This window comes from Gorilla gorilla, chromosome 6 (genome assembly GCF_029281585.2).
Source record: "Gorilla gorilla gorilla isolate KB3781 chromosome 6, NHGRI_mGorGor1-v2.1_pri, whole genome shotgun sequence".
NCBI classification, from domain to species: Eukaryota; Metazoa; Chordata; class Mammalia; order Primates; family Hominidae; genus Gorilla; species Gorilla gorilla.
The window spans coordinates 63,462,254-63,480,717 of NC_073230.2; the positions used below are offsets into that span (position 1 = coordinate 63,462,254).

An 18,464-nucleotide genomic window follows, 5' to 3' on the forward strand; every position below is an offset into this window, starting at 1 on the left:
GAGAGACAAATGGTTGCATTCTTTTGAGTTTCTGATATGTCTATCCAAAGGAGCCCAACAGAATATGCATCTTTATTGTCTCCATAAGTCAAGTTTGATTCCTCAAAGGAAAGCACATCACTTCAGTGAAGGCCTTGGTAAAATAACCAGTTTCTCCAATTGTGTCCTGTTACAAATGAAAACAGATTCTTACTGCACTTATGCAAATAACTGTATTGCCATAAGTTAAAAATACTCACAAATCATTTCCAAATTCTGGAGAAATCAGGTAGACAGAAAGAAATATGCTTCAAATTTTGTTCATAGGAGTATACTGAATTGTTAAAAGATGTCAATAGCTCAAAAGACAAGTTTTAAGACACTGAAAAACAAAACAAAGGGTCAGCAAATATTTTAAGCAAAAAATCAAGATTAGTTCAGTCCATGCAGTTAATTCCTGTTCTGCTTGATACTCATCAACGTTTTAGCATTCCATGAGTCCTGAAAGTTGTTCCTCTATTCTGACGTCACATTCTCCAAGGTTATCAGAAACTTGCATTCAAGAGTACCTGTTAAAATTTTATTGTTGATTACAAAACCATCTTCTAAAGAGGACCAAAACAAGACAACAGTTGTTCACGGATGACAAAAGTTTTAGGGCAGCCATAGTCAAAGACACAATTGATGAGGAAATTTGTTACCTCTGTGGCACACAATAATTTTAACATAACAATTATTATAATTACTGATAATGTACACTAAGATATCAGAATTATGAGTTTCCCATAATTTTGGAACAGATACCAATAACATATTTATACAAATAAAGCCCAAAGAAAACCCAACACCATTTCGTATTTGACAATGCTTCCTGTATAATTTTTGTACCAAATAAGCCAAACTATGTTATTTTTTGGAATTTAGGGAACCTAATATCTTAAATGATTAATTAGGTCAGAAAAAGACATAATTTATAAGTTGATGTTGGAAATTTTGTCAAATATCAAAGGTTTTAAACACTTGATATCACAAAACAAGACAACAGGTCTTTGTAAAATAAGTCATTTATTTAACCAAAGTGATAACTCAAGGATTTTTTTAAAAAAGGTGAAAACCTTTATTCTTTGAGAGAGGAGACTTAATTTTCCAAACAAGCCCTAATAATAATAACAATCCAGTTAAATTTGTTTTTCAAAATTTTGTGAACAATCTATAAAATTTTAATCTTGGCTGGGCATGATGGCTTACGCCTGTAATCCCAGCACTTTGGGAGGGCAAGGCAGGCAGATCACGAGGTCGGGAGATCGAGACCATCCTGGCTAACACAGTCAAACCTCGTCTCTACTAAGAATACAAAAAATTAACCAGGTGTGGTCATGGGTTCCTGTAGTACCAGCTACTCGGGAGGCTGAGGCAGGAGAATGGCGTGAACTCGGGAGGCAGAGCTTGCAGTGAGCCGAGATCACACCACTGCACTCCAGCCTGGGTGACAGAGCGGGACTCCATCTCAAAAAAAAAAAGAAATTTAATCTTGACCATAAGATACAGCTTCCATAAGAATTTTTTTTTTTTTTTTTTGAGACAGAGCCTCACTCTGTCACCCAGGCTGGAGTGCAGTGGTGCGATCTTGGCTCACTGCAACCTCCACCTCTCACGTTCAAGCGATTCTCCTGCCTCAGCCTCCTGAGTAGCTGGGATTATAGAAGCATGCCACTATGCCTGGCTAATTTTTGTATTTCTAGTAGAGACGGATTTTCACCATGTTGGTCAGGCTGGTCTCAAACTCCTGACCTCGTGATCCACCCGCCTTGGCCTCCCAAAGTGCCGGGATTACAGGCATAAGCCACCATGCCTGGCCCCATAAGACTTTTATAACCTTTATTTAGGAGTTGGTTAGTGCTTCAGAAAAACCTTGTTAATCCCACACAGGGGCCCATATGCTGGTCTTGTATCAGTGTGCCTTTGAAATTAATAATTATTTTATAGAGAAACTGAACTTATTTTATCTTTTAAAATTGATCCTTACAATCTTACATGCCCGCCTCTTCTGCAATAGTCCCTGGGCCTTGAGGAGTTGAACAGCTTTAATTTCTTGCCCTGTGTCTCAAGAATGCAGTTTATTTTGATTGGCATCTTCTATAGGGCCTGAAGATGAGGCTTTGATTGGTGTCAATGTTTAAGATTTAGCAGGACTTGATGTCCCTTTTAGACCTAGGAATCAAAGCCCTGCAACTTAATGTCACAAGGACTTTAAAAGCACATACAATACATAGATGTAATAACCTTTATTAAAAAATTTTTTTCTCTCTTTTTCTAAGCAAACCAAAACTTAAATATGACAATTTGATCATACCAAAGCTTTTTCTTTCTTTCTTTCTTTCTTTTTGTTTTTTTCTAGACAGAGTATCACTTTGTTGCCCACACTGGAGTGCAGTGGCTCGATCTTGGCTCACTGCAAGCTCTGCCTCCTGGGTTCACACCCTTCTCCTGCCTCAGCCTCCCGAATAGCTGGGACTACAGGCGCCTACCACCACGCCTGGCTAATTTTCTTTTTGTATTTTTAGTAGAGACAGGGTTTCACCGTGTTAGCCAGGATGGTCTCGATCTCCTGACCTCGTGATCCGCCTGCCTCGGCCTCCCAAAGTGCTGGGATTACAGGCGTGAGCCACCGCACCCAGCCCCAACTTTTTTTTTTTTAATATAAATCCTCTTACTGTGACTTGCACCAACTGTTCATGACATGCTTGGACTTTCTGCTTTGTCCTGAACATTCCTCCTTCTTAAACAAGTGGTCATTTTATTTTAGGACTAAATTTACCATACAAGATTGTTTTTCATATAAAATTATTTCTCTTAAAGCTTTCTTACCACAAAATACTTCTTAATTTTTATAACTTTCTTTACATTTCTTTTTTTTTCTGGTTCCTTTTGTTTCATACATAACCTTTAAATGAGCTTTGAATTAGACAAAACTTGTTCACATTTTTTTAAAAGGATGCACTTTTTTTTTTTGAGGAATGTTTTCCTACAGTATATATTTATTGGAAAATACCCAAATAATGAAATATCTATTAATTAATTCAGTATAGCTTTATATTCCAAATTATGACTGGTTTGGCTATAAGTATTTATCCCATTACATTTACATAATTATTTAATTTTAATTGTTTATGTAGATTATTTATGAAAATTGTGATAGTCATGATTCAAAGTTATGAAACCACCATTGCAAAATTATAACTGAGACAGTGAAGAAAGATTTGACCTAACTGACTCCATCTTGCTCTTAACCTTCAAGCTGTCCTTGTTCATTCCTGGGCATCGGCTGAACTAACTTTGGGAGGAACTTAGTATATAGCTTTCAAACAAAGATGGTAGCAGTCCTTTCCCAAAACACACCTCCTTATTGCCTGTAGACTAGACTGCCTAAAGCCGCAAGATTAGAAGTTACGGTAATCTTACTAAATTTAAGATGCAGCTATTTTCATTAAACCCATATTGATGTCTTATTTATTAAAAATTACACAAGCAATCAAGATCATCCTGGCTAACATGGTGAAACCCCGTCTCTACTAAAAATACAAAAAATTAGCCAGGTGTGGTGGCGGGCACTTGTAGTCCCAGCTACTTGGGAGGCTGAGGCAGGAGAATTGCTTGAACCCAGGAGGCAGAGGTTGCAGTAAGCCAAGATCGCACCACTGCACTCCAGCCTGGGCAACAGAGTGAGACTCTATCTCGAAAAAAAAAAAAAAAAGAAATTACACAAGCAAAGATCATTCTCTTTTGGGCCAGGTTTATAGTTTTGTAACCCCTATGCTACATTTTGACACCTTATAGTATTTCGCTGGGATAAGTATGAAATTGCTTGATTAATAAATGCAAACAAAAATGTATGCTGGCAATTCTTAGGACACTTCTAATATTACTTTACCAATAATTTTACAGCTAGCTTATTTATTAAAGATTTTAATTAAGTTACATGAACTTGAAAAAGCATTTTCTTTTTTAGTATCTAAGTGCTTTTATTTTTTGTAAGCCAATTAGAGCTTTTTTATATATTTTTAGTAGTGAAACATTGTGTACACAACACATAAATACATACGTTAGGCATGTTAATGTTATTATAGATTCATAAAAACCATTTTTTCCTATGTTAGACTTTTAGATTCTTGATAACCTGTTTTACAACCCTGGGCAATTTTCAGCTAAACAGCCTTAAATTTGCATATTAAAGGAAGCAACTCAGGTGAAAGTCAAATAGCAACATTTACATTATAAAATACAAAGAGAAAAAGGTTGGATTATAGAAATTATAAAGTCCTTTAAAATACACACACACGCGCGCGCACACACACACACACACACACACACACACACAAAGATCCTATAGTTTTTACTTCAGAACTTTTAGCCACGAAATAAATACAAATTTACTGGCTTGCAAAAAAAAACTTGTTGGATCTAAACAGCGGTTTTTATCTTAATAGAAAAATAACAGCAGATTTAGAGCGGCAGAAAAGAAGAAATAGAGAACAGGGGGACTTAGGAACGCTCTAGTTTGCAGGCTGACTTTAGGGCTATTTTTCCTTAATGTAAATGTGCACAGAGACCATATTATTTCCATAAAGTTTGGCAAACAGAGGTGCCATTAAATCTACAGAGTGCTCAAAAGGAGGTCATTCTCCTTGTTTTCTCCTCACTCTTGTTTCTTACTTTTTTTTCTTAAAAGGAGGAACTGAGCTGTGGTCTAGGGTTTTTGTGTGGTGGATTCATATGTGCTGCTTGTGGGCAGCAGTCTACAGTGTGTCACCACTGAGCCGTTTCCACCCTTTTCTGTGCCTCAGTTTCTCTCTCCAAAGGTCTGTGACCTCAGAGAGGGCTCAAAATGCCAGGTGATCAGCCCTGGTATGTGTTTCCTGGATAAGCCATTTTTAAAATTAAGTTTTTTGGGGGATTGCCCTGCAAGGCCACTGCATGTCATGGGGGATCAACCCCTCAGACACTCCCATGAGGCCCAGGGGTGCCTTTTGGCTGGGAGGGGCAAAATGCCCTTTCTCTTCACAGCTGAGAAAACTCAGTTTCATTAATATATGAAAACAACAATTCAGTTCCTCATGCAAATGCACACAGAAAAACCAAATTAAGATTAAATTTGGGAGAAAAAGCAACAGAGAGGACCCTTTAGAATGCATCTCAGAACTAGAATTAGGATCCTTAAACAACAACTTCAGAGGGGAACAAACAACAAAGAAACCCAACAATTGATCACTGAGCACTCTAATGGTAAGGAGAAATTCAGACCAGCTGGTTGTTAATCTTAACTTTGGCCAAGACAAACCCCAATTCACTTACTCACCTAGGGATGGATCTCAGGCTGAAAACTGCTCTCTACCATCCCAGAAGCAGAAAAAAACAAAACAAAACAAAACAAAACTCATCTTCTCTGTTGGAAGTGAGCTCAAACTCCATAAAGGAGTTACCTGCCTTTCATCATTATGGAAGCAGGAAAAACTTGCCTTCCTTATGTTGGAAGCAAGTAAAACTCCAAGAAAAAGAGGAGTTGTACAGCAAAATAAACTTTAGATCTTGACCAAATTTTGGGAGATCAAGACTTCTCTGGAGGGGATGCTCTCAGACTTCAGCAAATTGTCCTTTTGGTGTGAGCCATAATGTTAGCTCATGCTGGTACCAAGCACCGATAGGAGATTTGTCAAAAGTTAGGGGCATCTCCATTCACAATTCCCCCATGGTTACCAAAATGTGAACCCTGAAAATCTGAGACATGTCTCAGTTAATTTAGAAAGTTTATTTTGCTAAGGTTGAGGATAAGCCCATGACATAGTCTCAGGAGGTCTTGACAACATGTGCCCAAGGTGGTCAGGGCAAAGCTTGGTTTTAAACATTTTAGGGAGACATGGGACATCAATCAATACATGTAAGAAGTATTAGTTCCCTCCATAAAGGCAGGGAGAGTTCAAAGCAAGGACCCCCCAACCCTGGGGGCTTCCAGGTCACAGGTAGGTGAGAAACAAATGGTTGCATTCTTTTGGGTTTCTGATAAGTCTTTCCAAAGGAGCTAACCAGAATATGCATCTATCTCTGTGAGTAGAGGGATGACTTTGAAGAGAATGGGAGGCAGATTATCCTGAAGAGTTCCCAGTTTGAAGGGGACCAAGATATTTTCCTTTCACAGGAGTACCCATTTGTTGATTCTCTTTTCTTCCTTGGACATCCTGTGATTTCCTCTCTTTCCATCTATGGGGCACACCAGGCTTTTGGGTCTTCAGGTATAAGCACTCTGCTGGGAAGCTGAGATCCTAGAAAACACAGCTGGAAAGAAATACAGGTCATACTGCATTTGTAGCTAGTGAGATTTTTCTTTCTTCTAGCTGCCTCTGGTTTGATTGTGGATCTTGAGAGGATTGCTTTTCACCTCTTTGGAGATTTCTAGTTCATCCTTGCTTCGCTAAGTCACAGTATCAGGTAAGGTTTATTGGTTTTGATGAGTCACTAGAAAAGTTACCTTTAAAAACAAAAGCTGGTTATAGTGTTTATAAAAGATAATTTCACAAGTAAAGTAGGCTAGCTGCTTTTTCAGAGTCAAATATGCTGAGTCCAGGCATAGGGCATGCTTTTGTTGCCTTACTCATTAAGGGGATCCACCCCGAAGTCAACAATCAATCAAGAAACAGGTTAAGTTGAAAAGACCACATCTCTAACTATATTGGTCTCCAAAATATGACTGTCTGGAGTTTACCTAGTTATTTTGAAACTCTTTGTAAAGAAAATTTACATCTATAAAGAAAATTTCTATTTGTAAAGGCATCTTTCTCCTGCATTTAAACAACTAGAAACTTTTAAGATAGGAAAGACATTTGCTTAATGTTTACATAGCAAACCTTACCTATGTTTAAGATACTTTCCCTGTCAATCTTTATTTTGACAGAGCCTTTACCTATGTTCTTCTTGTCTCACAAATAATGCTGCTTAGATTTAGGTTGTGTGCCTTTGGGATGTCAATTTTTACTTAAGGAACCATTCTTTTAGAAGTGCAAATTTAGGACTGCCTAGCTAAGAATTGTTTAGGGCTTGACAGTTGAAAGTGGGGAGAGAAATCATTTGAAAACTGGAAAATGAGAAACCTAATAAAGCTATAAAATCTCCTGTCTGTGAGTCTGTATGTCTGTATGTGTCATGTTTATGTTATGTTTTATCACTAAAATATATGAAAGAACTCTAATTAATTGGCTTAAAGAAAAAGTAAGTGCTTAAATATCTTTTTTTTTTTTTGAGACGGAGTCTTGCTCTGTCGCCCAGGCTGGAGTGCAGTGGCGTGATCTCAGCTCACTGCAAGCTCCACCTCTCGGGTTGACGCCATTCTCCTGCCTCAGCCTCCCGAGTAGCTGGGACTTACAGGCGCCCACCACAACACCCGGCTAATTTTTTGTATTTTTAGTAGAGACGGGGTTTCACCGTGTTAGCCATGATGGTCTCGATCTTCTGACCTTGTGATCCAACCACCTCGGCCTCCCAAAGTGCTGGGATTACAGGCGTGAGCCACCGCGCCCAGCCTAAATTAAATATCTCATCAGAAAAATAAAAAGTAACTCAAATGCCTCTTAGTATACATGACTTGAGTACGTTTTTGGTAAATAAGATGTTTTGTTTCCTAGAGTCAATTTTTTTTTCTTTTGGGCAATTTATAGCTCACGAAAATTGAGTAAAGCATACTTTTGTGAGCAAAATTGAAACATTTATATTTCTCTTTACCTGGTTTTTCCAGAATTTGGAAACTGTTTTTAATTTATAACAATAGTTATTTGCATTAAGTTTATCAATAGTATGTTTTCTTTTATAAGAGGACACATCGGAGACACTGATAATTTTACCAAAGCTTGGACTGGAAAGGCATATTTTCAAGATATGACAGATTGCTTTAAGGAGTTGAGGTTGGTTTCATAAAAGGGCCCTTGGAAAGACTGGCCCAATACTTTGTCTGTACAGTTCCCTTACAAAGTTTGTGACCTTATGGTAAGTAAAAATGTCACCTTCTGACAGGTCCATGAACCTCAAAATACTTTGGGACATTGAGAAGAGTTTACCCAATTCATATAGGCATTGCAGGCACAGTCTGATGGTGAATCCTTGGCTTGGCCTTCTGGCCCCAAGAGGCTTTTAAAAGTCTAATCTGGGCCAGGCACGGTGGCTCACGCCTATAATCCCAGCACTCTGGGAGGCCGAGGCGGGCAGATCACCTTAAGTCAAAAGTTCAAGACCAGCCTCGCCATAGTGAAACCCCATCTCTACTAAAAATACAAAAAAAATTAGCCGGGCGTGGTGGTGCGTGCCTGTAATCCTAACTACTCAGGAGGCTGAGGCAGGAGAATCGCTTGAACCCGGGAGGCGGAGGTTGCAGTGAGTCGAGATCGCACCATTGCGTTCCAGCCTGGGCAACAAGAGCAAAACTCCGTAGCAAAAAAAAAAAAAAAAAAAAAAAAAAAAAAAAGTCTAATCTGATATTCCTTATGAAAAAGTACCAGCAAAGCCAACTTAAGAGAGCCTTTATGGTGGATCACTATTCTTGCTGTACTTTATGCAAATAATCAGACCACGTATAATAAGACTATAAAACTTGTATTACAAATAACTTGGTACTACTAAGATTTATCTTTGGTAGAAATGGAGAACTTGGGAGAGCAAAATTATGTTTCAGAAGAAAATTGTAGAACACTTGTTTTGAGATTCTAGCCCTAATCATTATTTTTGTAGAGATGGGGTCTCACTATGTTGCTAGGGCTGGTTATGAACTCCTGGCCTCAAGCAATCCTCTCACCTTGGACTCTCAATGTAGTGGGGTTATAGGCATGAACCACCACACCAAGCCTACCATTTCTTTTTTTTTTCTTTTTCTTTTTTTGGAGACAGTCTCACTGTGTCGCTAGGCTGGAGTGCAGTGGTGCAATCTCGGCTCACTGCAACCTCAGCCTCCCAGGTTCAAGTGATTCTCCTGCCTCAGCCTCGCAAGTAGCTGGGACTATAGGCATGCGCCACCACGCCCAGCTAATTTTTGTATTTTTAGTAGAGATGGAGTTTCACCATGTTGGCTAGGATGGTCTTGATCTCTTGACTTCACAATCCGCCTACCTCGCCTCCCAAAGTGCTGGGACTACATGTGTGAGTCACCGCGTCCGGCCGCCTGCCACTTCTTAAAAAAAAAAACCACTTGTAAGGACTGTTAATCAGAATGTATATTCAGGGCAACTTGAATCTATGCTCCTGGGTGGCCATCTTTAATCTTTTTTTTTGAGACAGGGTCTTACTCTGTCACACAGGCTGGAGTGCAGTGGCATGACCTGCCTCCCAGGCTTAAGTGATCCTCCCACCTCAGTCTTCCAAGTGTCTCTGGCCACAGGCCTGAGCCACTATGCCAGGATAATTATTGTATTTTTTGTTGAGATAGGGTCTTGCTATGTTGCCCAGGTTGGTCTTGAACCCCTGAGGTCAGGAAATCCACCCACCTTGGCCTCTCATAGTGCTGGGATTTATAGGCATGAGCTACCATGCTTGGCTGATCCTTAATCTTTATACTTGAATAAGTTCTCTTTTAACTAGACTCTGAACTTTTTGATTATTTTAGTTTGACACTATACTCTGATGTATGTAATAAAGTGTTTAAAGTTATTTGTTTGAAAGATGTTTTTTACTATGTAAGGCTTCACTGTAAGTGGTATTATATTAGTGAATACATGTATGTATATAGTAAAGATTTTATAGACACATTTAATAAATCTAACAATATTACTTATTAGCTGTATTGTTAAGTGTTAATTCACTCATTGTAAGTGGTTACCAAGTTATAACATCTGTAGTGACATCTAAAACACTTCTTTCAAAAATACTTTGTAGCATGTGGCTTACAGGCTTTGTAACCATCATTTTCAGCAAACTAACACAAAAACAGAAAACCAAACACTGTATGCTCTCACTCGTAAGTGAGAGTTGAATAATGAGAACACATGTACACAGGGAGGGGAACACCACACACCGGGGCCTGTCAGGGGGTGGGGGCCAAGGCAAGGGATAGCATTAGGAGAAATACCTAATGTAGATGACAGGTTGATGGGTGCAGCAAACCACCACGGCACCTGTATACCTATGTAGCAAACCTGCACGTGTATACCTATGTAACAAACCTGCACGTTCTGCACATGTATCCCAGAACTTAAAGTATAATAATAAAAAAAGAGTGTTACTTCAATGAATCAATGTAATATATGAAGTGTGACTACATCTATGTTTATAAGATAATTTTAAGAATGTTACTTATAAGTTGCATTAATAGTATTAATTCAGTCAATAAAAGTGTTTACCAAGGTCTAAAGTATGTATGTGTTTAAACATACTTCCTTAATAAAAACTTTTTCTTATATATGTTACATGCTTTTTTGTGAAGAGGGTTATGTTAGTTAACACATATTATGTATGTAATGAAGTGTTTGTAAATACATTTAAAATATGATTCTAATAATTTTCCTAAAAACTGATGTTAACAATGTGAATTCAGTGAGTGTAAGTGGCAAGTAAACCGTAATGTATGTAATAAAGTGTTTAAAGATACTCGTTTAAAATATTTTTAAAAACCATCTGCCTGCCTCGACTTCCCAAAGTGCTGGGATTATAGGCGTGAGCCACCACGCCCAGCCCATTTCTTTTTAAGAGTATTCACTGTTGCATATATAAATGCTACTGATTTTCATATGTTGATTTTGTATCCCTATCTTTACTGAGTTCATTTATCATTTCTAACCCATTTTTTGGTAGAATATGTAGGGCTTTCTAAATACAAGATCATGTTGTTTGAGAACAAGGATAATTTGACTTCTTGCTCTCCAATTTAGATGCCCTTTATTTCTTTTTCTTTTGCTTGATTGGTCTGGATAGGACTTCTAATATTATACTGAATAAAAGTGGTAAAAGTGGGCCTCCTTGTTTTGTTCCAAAGCTTAGAGAAAACAGTTTCAATTTTTCTCATTTGCAGTTAGATGTGGGTTTGTCATATTTAGTTTTTATTTCATTGAAGTACATTTCTTCTCTACACAGTTTGTTGAATTTTTACTATAAATTTGGATTTTAATTATACTATATTTACTATATACTATATTTATTTTACTATGAAGTTGAATGCTTTTTAACCATTGATTGAAATAATAATATGGTTTTTGTTTTGGTTCTGTTCACGTGATATATGAGATTTTATTGATTCATATATGTTGAATCATGCTTGCATCCCTGGGATGAATCCCATTTAATCATGGTGAATGATCTTTTCAATATGGATTGAGTGAGGATTTTCTAGTATTTTTTTGAGCACATTTTTGTCTATGCTCATTAAAGATATTGTCCTGCCTGTAGTTTGTTGTTGTGATATCCTTATCTGGGTTTAGTATCAGGCAAATGCTATCTCATAGAATGTGTTTGGAAGTATTCTCTTCTTTTTAATTTATTTTACATATATATTTTGAGACAGAGTCTCGCTCTGTCACCCAGGCTGGAGTGCAGTGGCACGATCTCAGCTCACTGCAAGCTCTGCCTCCTGGGTTCAAGCCATTCTCCTGCCTCAACCTCCTGAGTAGCTGGTACTACAGGCGCCCGCCACCACTCCCAGCTAATTTTTTGTATTTTTTTTTAGTAGAGACGGGGTTTCACCATGTTAGCCAGTATGGTTTCGATCTCCTGACCTCGTGATCCGCCCGCCTCAGCCTCCCAAAGTGCTGGGATTACAGGTGTGAGCCACTGCCCCTGGCATCTTTTTAATTTTTTAAAGAATTTGAATAGAATTGGTATCAGTTCCTTTTTAAGCATTTGGTAGAATTCATCACTGAAGCCAAATCCTTGCCTTTTTGTTGATGGGGGGCTTTTTATTATGCCTTAAATCTCATTACTCTTACTGTTTTTTTCATATTTTCTATTTCTTCATGGATCAATCTTGGTAGGTTGTTTGTGTCCAGGAATTTACGCACTTCTTCCAGGTTTTCCAATTTGTGGGTATACAGTTGTTCATAATAGTTTCTAATAATTATTTGCATTTTTGTGGTATCAGTTGTTATGTCTCCTTTTTCATTTCTGATTTTATTTCTTTGGGTCTTCTATCTTTTTTTAATCTAGCTAAAGATTTGTCTATTTTGTTTATCTGTTCAAATCCTCAACTTTTTGTTTCATTGGTCATTTGTACACCTTCTTAGTCTCAGTTTTACTGATTTTTCCTCTTATCTTTATTATTTCTTTCCTTCTACTAAATTTGGATTTAGTTTTTGCTTTTCTAGTTACTTTAGTATATTGTTACATTGTTTATATAAAACTTTTTTTTTAAATGTAGGCACTTACTGCTATAAACTTTCCTCTTATCACTGCTTTTGTTGTATTCTTCAGTTTTTTTGTATATTGTCTTTCTATTTTTGTTTCCAAAAATTTTTTAATTTCTTTACTGAACCACTGAATATTCAGAAGCATGTTTTTAATTTCCATGTGTTTGTGTAGTTTCCAAGGTTCCTCTTGTTATTTTTGTCAAGTTCTTTTCTCTTGTGGTTAAAAAAAAAGATATAATTTTGACTTTTTTTTGCATTTGTTGAGGATTATTTTGTATCCTATTATATAGGCCTGGAGAATGTTTCACATGCTGATAAGAATTATATGTACTCTGAAGCAATTGAGTGACATGTTCTGTAAATGTCAGTTAGGCTCATTTGGTCAAGTGTGTAGCTTAACTCCAATTTTGTGGTTGTTGCTGATTTTCTGTCAGAATAATCTGTTCCTTCCTCAAGAGTGTTGAAGTACCCTACCATTGATATATTGCAGTTTTTCTCTCTGTTTAGATCTATTAATGTTTGCTTTATGTACTTGGGTGCTCTTGTTTTGAATATATATTTATAACTGTTATATCTTCTTGGTAAATTGACCCCCTTTTTTTGACAGGGAAAAACTTTTTTTAATTACAAACTCAATTCATTTGGTGTATTTCAAAGGTGCAATACTTTTCTTCATTTATCAATGAAAGAAGTTAGAAATTAACTTCCCCCAAAAATCAGCAAATGGCAAACAAATGTCCTTGAAAGTCACAATCACATATAGTGTGTCCTAGAAAAGAGGCGGGACAAGACAGGCTCCACCCACTTTCATGAGTTTCATCAAATACTGGATCTACTCCAGGGTGGAGAGAACGGGCAACTTTCAAAAAGGAGTATGTTATTAAATGAGGCATTTACTATACTCCTTCCTAAGAGCACCAGATGGGGAATATGTTTTCTAAACTAGATCTAGAAAGTGGAAGGTGGAATCAATCCATCCTCCTCCCCTTAAGGGCTATCCACTGGTTAATTAATTTAAAAAAAAAGACTAAAAAACCCCACATACAGTCCTTGAAAAAAAGAGGAGAAAAAAAACCCCCAAACACTAAGATGTCCCAGATTACTCTCCAGAGTGGAACCAGGGAGCAGCTTCAACAATTCCAATTAGTCTGTATGTCCTGCTTTTAAACAAACAAAAAATTTTTTTCAAACTACAAAACAAAAACTAGTACTAATCACTTTTCTGACAATACACAATTACTCAAAATTAACTAGTACTCGGAGGGGGAAGGGGGCATACTAGATGGCACCTTAATACCTATGGGCCTTGTCTCACATGAGTGCATGTGGGTAGGTGCAGGGCATTTGTCATTATTGCAAAAAAATTTTTTAATTTTTAATCTTTAGTTTGATTTAAACATTGCTTTTAGTATGACGCCAACACCAGCTGTGCAGAAAGGGTTCTGGAGAGATGTTCATAGCAGCACACACCTGCGGCTCTTCTTTCTGGAGGCTCCAGGGCAGCCAATATTGCTTCGTCAAATACATTCTTTAGACCTTTCTGCGTGAGTGCAGAACACTCCACATACCTGACAGCCTTCAGGTCACAGACCAGCTTTTCAGCAGTCTCTGGAGTGATAGGCTTCTGTTTGTTCTTGGCAAGTTTCTCAATAAAGGGGTTATCTCTGAGATAAGTTTGGGTCCCAGCAAGCAAGAGAGGAGTCTTTAGACAGTGGCGAATTATCTCAGGCACCCACTTTTCTTTCACATTTTCAAATGAAGATGGAGAGACCACTGAAAAACAGACTAGACATACATCTGTTTGTGGATAACTCAGTAGTAGTAATCTGTCATAATCCTCTTGCCCTGCAGTATCAAAAAGCCCAAGAGTATATGGTTCTCCACCAATCGTAACTGTGACTGCATAGTTGTCAAAAACAGTCAGCATATGTTCTGATGGAAATTTGTTTGTTGTGTAGGATATCAGGAGACTTGTTTTACCAATAGCACCATCACCCACAACACCACACTGAATTGTCTGCATTGCTGAAATAGTTTTGTATCCACCTTAAATATTTCAAATCCGATGTTGACCTCAGCTTCTCCACTGGGGTGTTCGAAATTGACCCCTTTATCATCATATAGTGACCTTCTTTATCTCTGTTTACATTTTACTTGTGGTCTATTTTATATGATATAAATATTGCTACTCCTGCTCTTTTTTGGTTTCCATTCGCATGGAATTTTTTCTCATCCTTTCATTTTCAGTTTATACATGTCTTTATTGATGAAATCGGTTCGTTGTAGGTAGTGTATATATGAATCTCGTTTCTTTATTCATTCATCCACTCAATGTCTTTCAATTGAAAAAATGAGTTCATTCTTTTGATAAATAAGTACTGATAAATAAGTACTATTGTCATTTTGTGATTTGTATCTTCGTTGTTTTGTAACTCCTCTCTTTCTTTCTCACTGTCTCTTCTTTGTGGTTAATTTTCTATGGTACTGTGTTTTAATTTGTTGCTTTTTTATTTTCAGTGTATTTATTACAAAATTTTGCTCTGTGATTATGAAGATTACAAAAATATCTTAAAGTGATGACTTTGATCAAAATAATATAAACTAAGAAAGCTCTACACTTCATCTTCCCCCCATTTTGAATTTCATTGTGTCACTTTATGTATCTTTGTATTTCTTCTCATTTAACAGGTTTCTGTAGATACTTTTGTTTTTCATAGATTTGTCTTTTAGTCATCATACTAAAGTGATAAGTGGACTGCATACTACAGTTACAATTACAAAATTTTGAGTTTGTCTGTTGGCTTATTTTTACCAATGAGTTTTATAACTTTAGATGTTTTCTTTTTTGCACATTTGTGTTTTTCTCTTTTCAGACTGAAGAAATTTCTTTGGCATTTCTTGTGAGATGGGTCTGATGAGATGCATTCTCTTAACTTTTGTTTGTCTGAGAAACACTATCTCCCCTTCATGTTTGAAGGATAGCTTTGCTGGTTACAGTATTCACAGTTGACAATTTTAGTCTTTCAGCACTTTACATGTACTCCCACTTTCCCCTGGGTTGGACAGTTGCCATTTAGAAGTCTGCTGCCAGTCAGATTGGAGCTCCTTTATATTATTCACTTATTTTCCCTTGCTGCTTTTAGTATTTTATTTGTCTTAGGCCTTTGAGGGTTTTATTATCCTATGCCCTAGGGTAATCTTGTTTGGCTTTACTCTGTCTGGTGATCTCTGACCTTCTTATACTTGGAGATTTATATCTTTCTCAAGTTTTGGAAAGTTTTCTGTTATTATTTCTTTGAATAGACTTTCTTTTTTTCCCTTTTTCTTTTCTGAGAAGGAGTCTCACTCTGTCACCCAGGCTGGAGTGCAGTGGCATGATCTCAGCTCACTGCAACCTCTGACTCCTAAGTTCAAGCAATTATTTTGCCTCAGCCTCCCAGGTATCTGGGATTACAGCTGCGTACCACCACACCTGGCAAATTTTTGTATTTTTAGTAGAGACAAGGTTTCACCATGTTGGTCAGGCTGGTCTGGAACTCCTGACCTTCAGTGATCCACCTGTCTCAGCCTCCCAAAGTGTTGGGATTACAGGCATGAGCCACTGCACCCTGCCTCTTTGAATAAACTTTCCATTCCTTGCTTTTGCTCAGCTTCCTCTTGAACACCAGTAATTCTTAGATTTACTATTTCAGTGTGATTGTCTATATCTTATAGGCATTCTTTATTACTTTTCATTCTTTTATCTCGTCTGTGTATTTTTCATTAGCCTGTCTTTAAGCTCACTGATTTCTTTCTCTGCTTGATGCATCTGCCATTGAGAGCCTCTCATGAATTTTTGTTCAGCAGATATACGTCTTAGTTTTAGGATTTCCGTTTGATGTTTTTAAAAAATCATTTCAATCTTTTTCCTTAAATTTATCTGATAAATTTCTTAATTGCTTTTCTGTATTATTTTGTATATCACTGAATTTCCTTAAAAATACTACTTTGGGGTTGGGTGCAGTGGCTCACGCCTGTAATCCCAGCACTTTGGGAGGCTGAGGCGGGCAGATTACGAGGTCAGGAGTTCGAGACCAGCCTTGCTAACATGGTGAAACCTCGTCTCTACTAAAAAAATACAAAAGTTAGCAGGGTATGGTGGCGGGCGCCTGTAATCCCAGCTACTCGGGAGGCTGAGGGAGGAGAATCACTTGAACCTGGGAGGCAGAGGTTGCAGTGAGCTGAGATCGTGCCATTGCACTCCAGTCTGGGTGACAAGAGCAAGACTCTGTCTCAAAAAAAAAATACTATTTTGGATTCTTGATCAGAGAGCCCACCTATCACTGTTTAGTTAGTGTTGGCCAGTGGCTTCTTGCTTTGTCCACTCGGGAAGATTATGGTTTTTTTGTTTGCTGTTTTTTCTTATGAATGTACATCTACGTCTCTGCATTAAAGGATTAGTTATTCATTTGAATCTTCTCTATCTGGCTTGTTTTATTTTCTGCTGGGTGTGTTAGAGATTGCAATTTACCTTGAATATCCTTTTTGCTATGTCACTACCTCCTTTTTGGCACTAGATGGCACCTTAATCCCAGGTTTGCCTCAGCTCTAGCAACCATTCAGAGCATTTCTTGTGCCAGATGAGGGAAGTCCTAAAGGGAATACCAGGGAAGCTTGGCAAGGCTAGCTAGGGATTTGTGGTCTGAGAACCTATGAAACATAGCTCCTACAGCATGGTGTTACTGAACAGCCACTGTGATTTGGCATCTCCTTTGGCTAAATAACTAAATTTCCCAGGCTGGGGATACTAGTTGCAACCTAATCTCTTTGTTTCTGAGTGTCCTCAGGAGTTTTTCTCCCTTAAGGCACTGGCTATACTTCTTGTGGGTGTCTTCTGCCTGGAATCCCAAGATGATGGGAAAGCTGGTTGTCTTCCTTAATCTTCTTCCTCTTCATCTTTTTTTTTTTTTTTTGGCCTAGTAAGATTTAATAGTGAAAAATTATCTGCACACTTGGTGTCTGGCAGATTTGTGCTAGGATGTCAGGAATATAAACGTCTTACTCTTTTATGTCTGCATGGATTTTTTCACTTCTCCATTATTTCAGTAACTATCTTATTCACATATTTGAGTTCTGTGATATTGCTGATGATAATCTTGGTGCTGTGCATTTGTTTAAGATTTCCTGTGGGTCAGGAAGTGGAAACCAGCTTGCTTCTACTCAGCCTTTTTGGTGATGTCACTGCCCTTATGAATTTGAAAGCTTTACTGTGAAGGGTGTTAAATGAGTAACATGTAGTAAGGTATTTGTAGACACATACTTAAAAGATATTTCCAAGATGTTGCTGGAAAAATGAATTTGTAAATGTATTAATTTAGTGATTTCAAGTGTTTACCCAATTGCAAATATATAATAAAATGTTTAAATATGTTTATTTAAAGAAGTTCCTTACTATACCTCTTAAAATCTTTGTTGTGAAGAGTGTTCTTTTAGTAAGTGGATATGTGTGTGAGGTTGTAGACACTTACATTAAAGACAATTCTAATAATGTTATTTATTAGATGAGTTGGTTACTATGTTAACTCATTGAATGCAAGTGCTTACCACATTATAAAGTATGCAATAATGTGTTTAAACATGTTTTAAAAGATGCTTTTGTTATTCATTTTAAGAGCTTTGTAATGAAGAGTGTTATTTCAGTGAGTGGATGTAATACTATGTAGGGAATAGTTAGTAGACACATGCCTAAAAGATGATCTAAGTATGTCATTGATAAAATGAGTTGGTGACTATGTTAATTCAGTGAATGCAAGTATTATCAAACTGGAATGTATGTAATAAAGTGTTTAAACATGGTTCTTTAAAGATTTTTCTTACCACGCATTTTATTTTATTTATATATATATTTTTTGAGATGGAGTCTCACTCTGCCACCCAGGCAGGAGTGCAATGGTGAAATCTTGGCTCACTTCAACTTCCTGTGCCCCCCAGGTTCAAGTGATTCTCCTGCCTCAGCCTCCCGAGTAGCCGGGACTACAGGTGGATGCCATCAGGCTCGGCTAATTTTCTTTGTACCTTTAGTAGAGACAGGGTTTCACCATATTGGCCAGGCTAGTCTCGAACTTCTGACCTCAGGTGATC

The 18,464-nt window shown here is 37.5% G+C and overlaps 1 protein-coding gene across 1 annotated transcript; it reads right to left on the reverse strand.

Annotated features, from left to right (window-relative positions):
- Window positions 1–13,643: 13,643 nt before the first annotated feature.
- On the reverse strand, window positions 13,644–14,434 carry LOC101128843 (cell division control protein 42 homolog). Its single transcript, XM_055347095.2, has one exon. It carries the CDS (start codon window positions 14,365–14,367, stop codon window positions 13,750–13,752), a length of 618 nt encoding a protein of 205 aa, XP_055203070.1. The 5' UTR covers window positions 14,368–14,434; the 3' UTR covers window positions 13,644–13,749.
- Window positions 14,435–18,464: the final 4,030 nt, after the last annotated feature.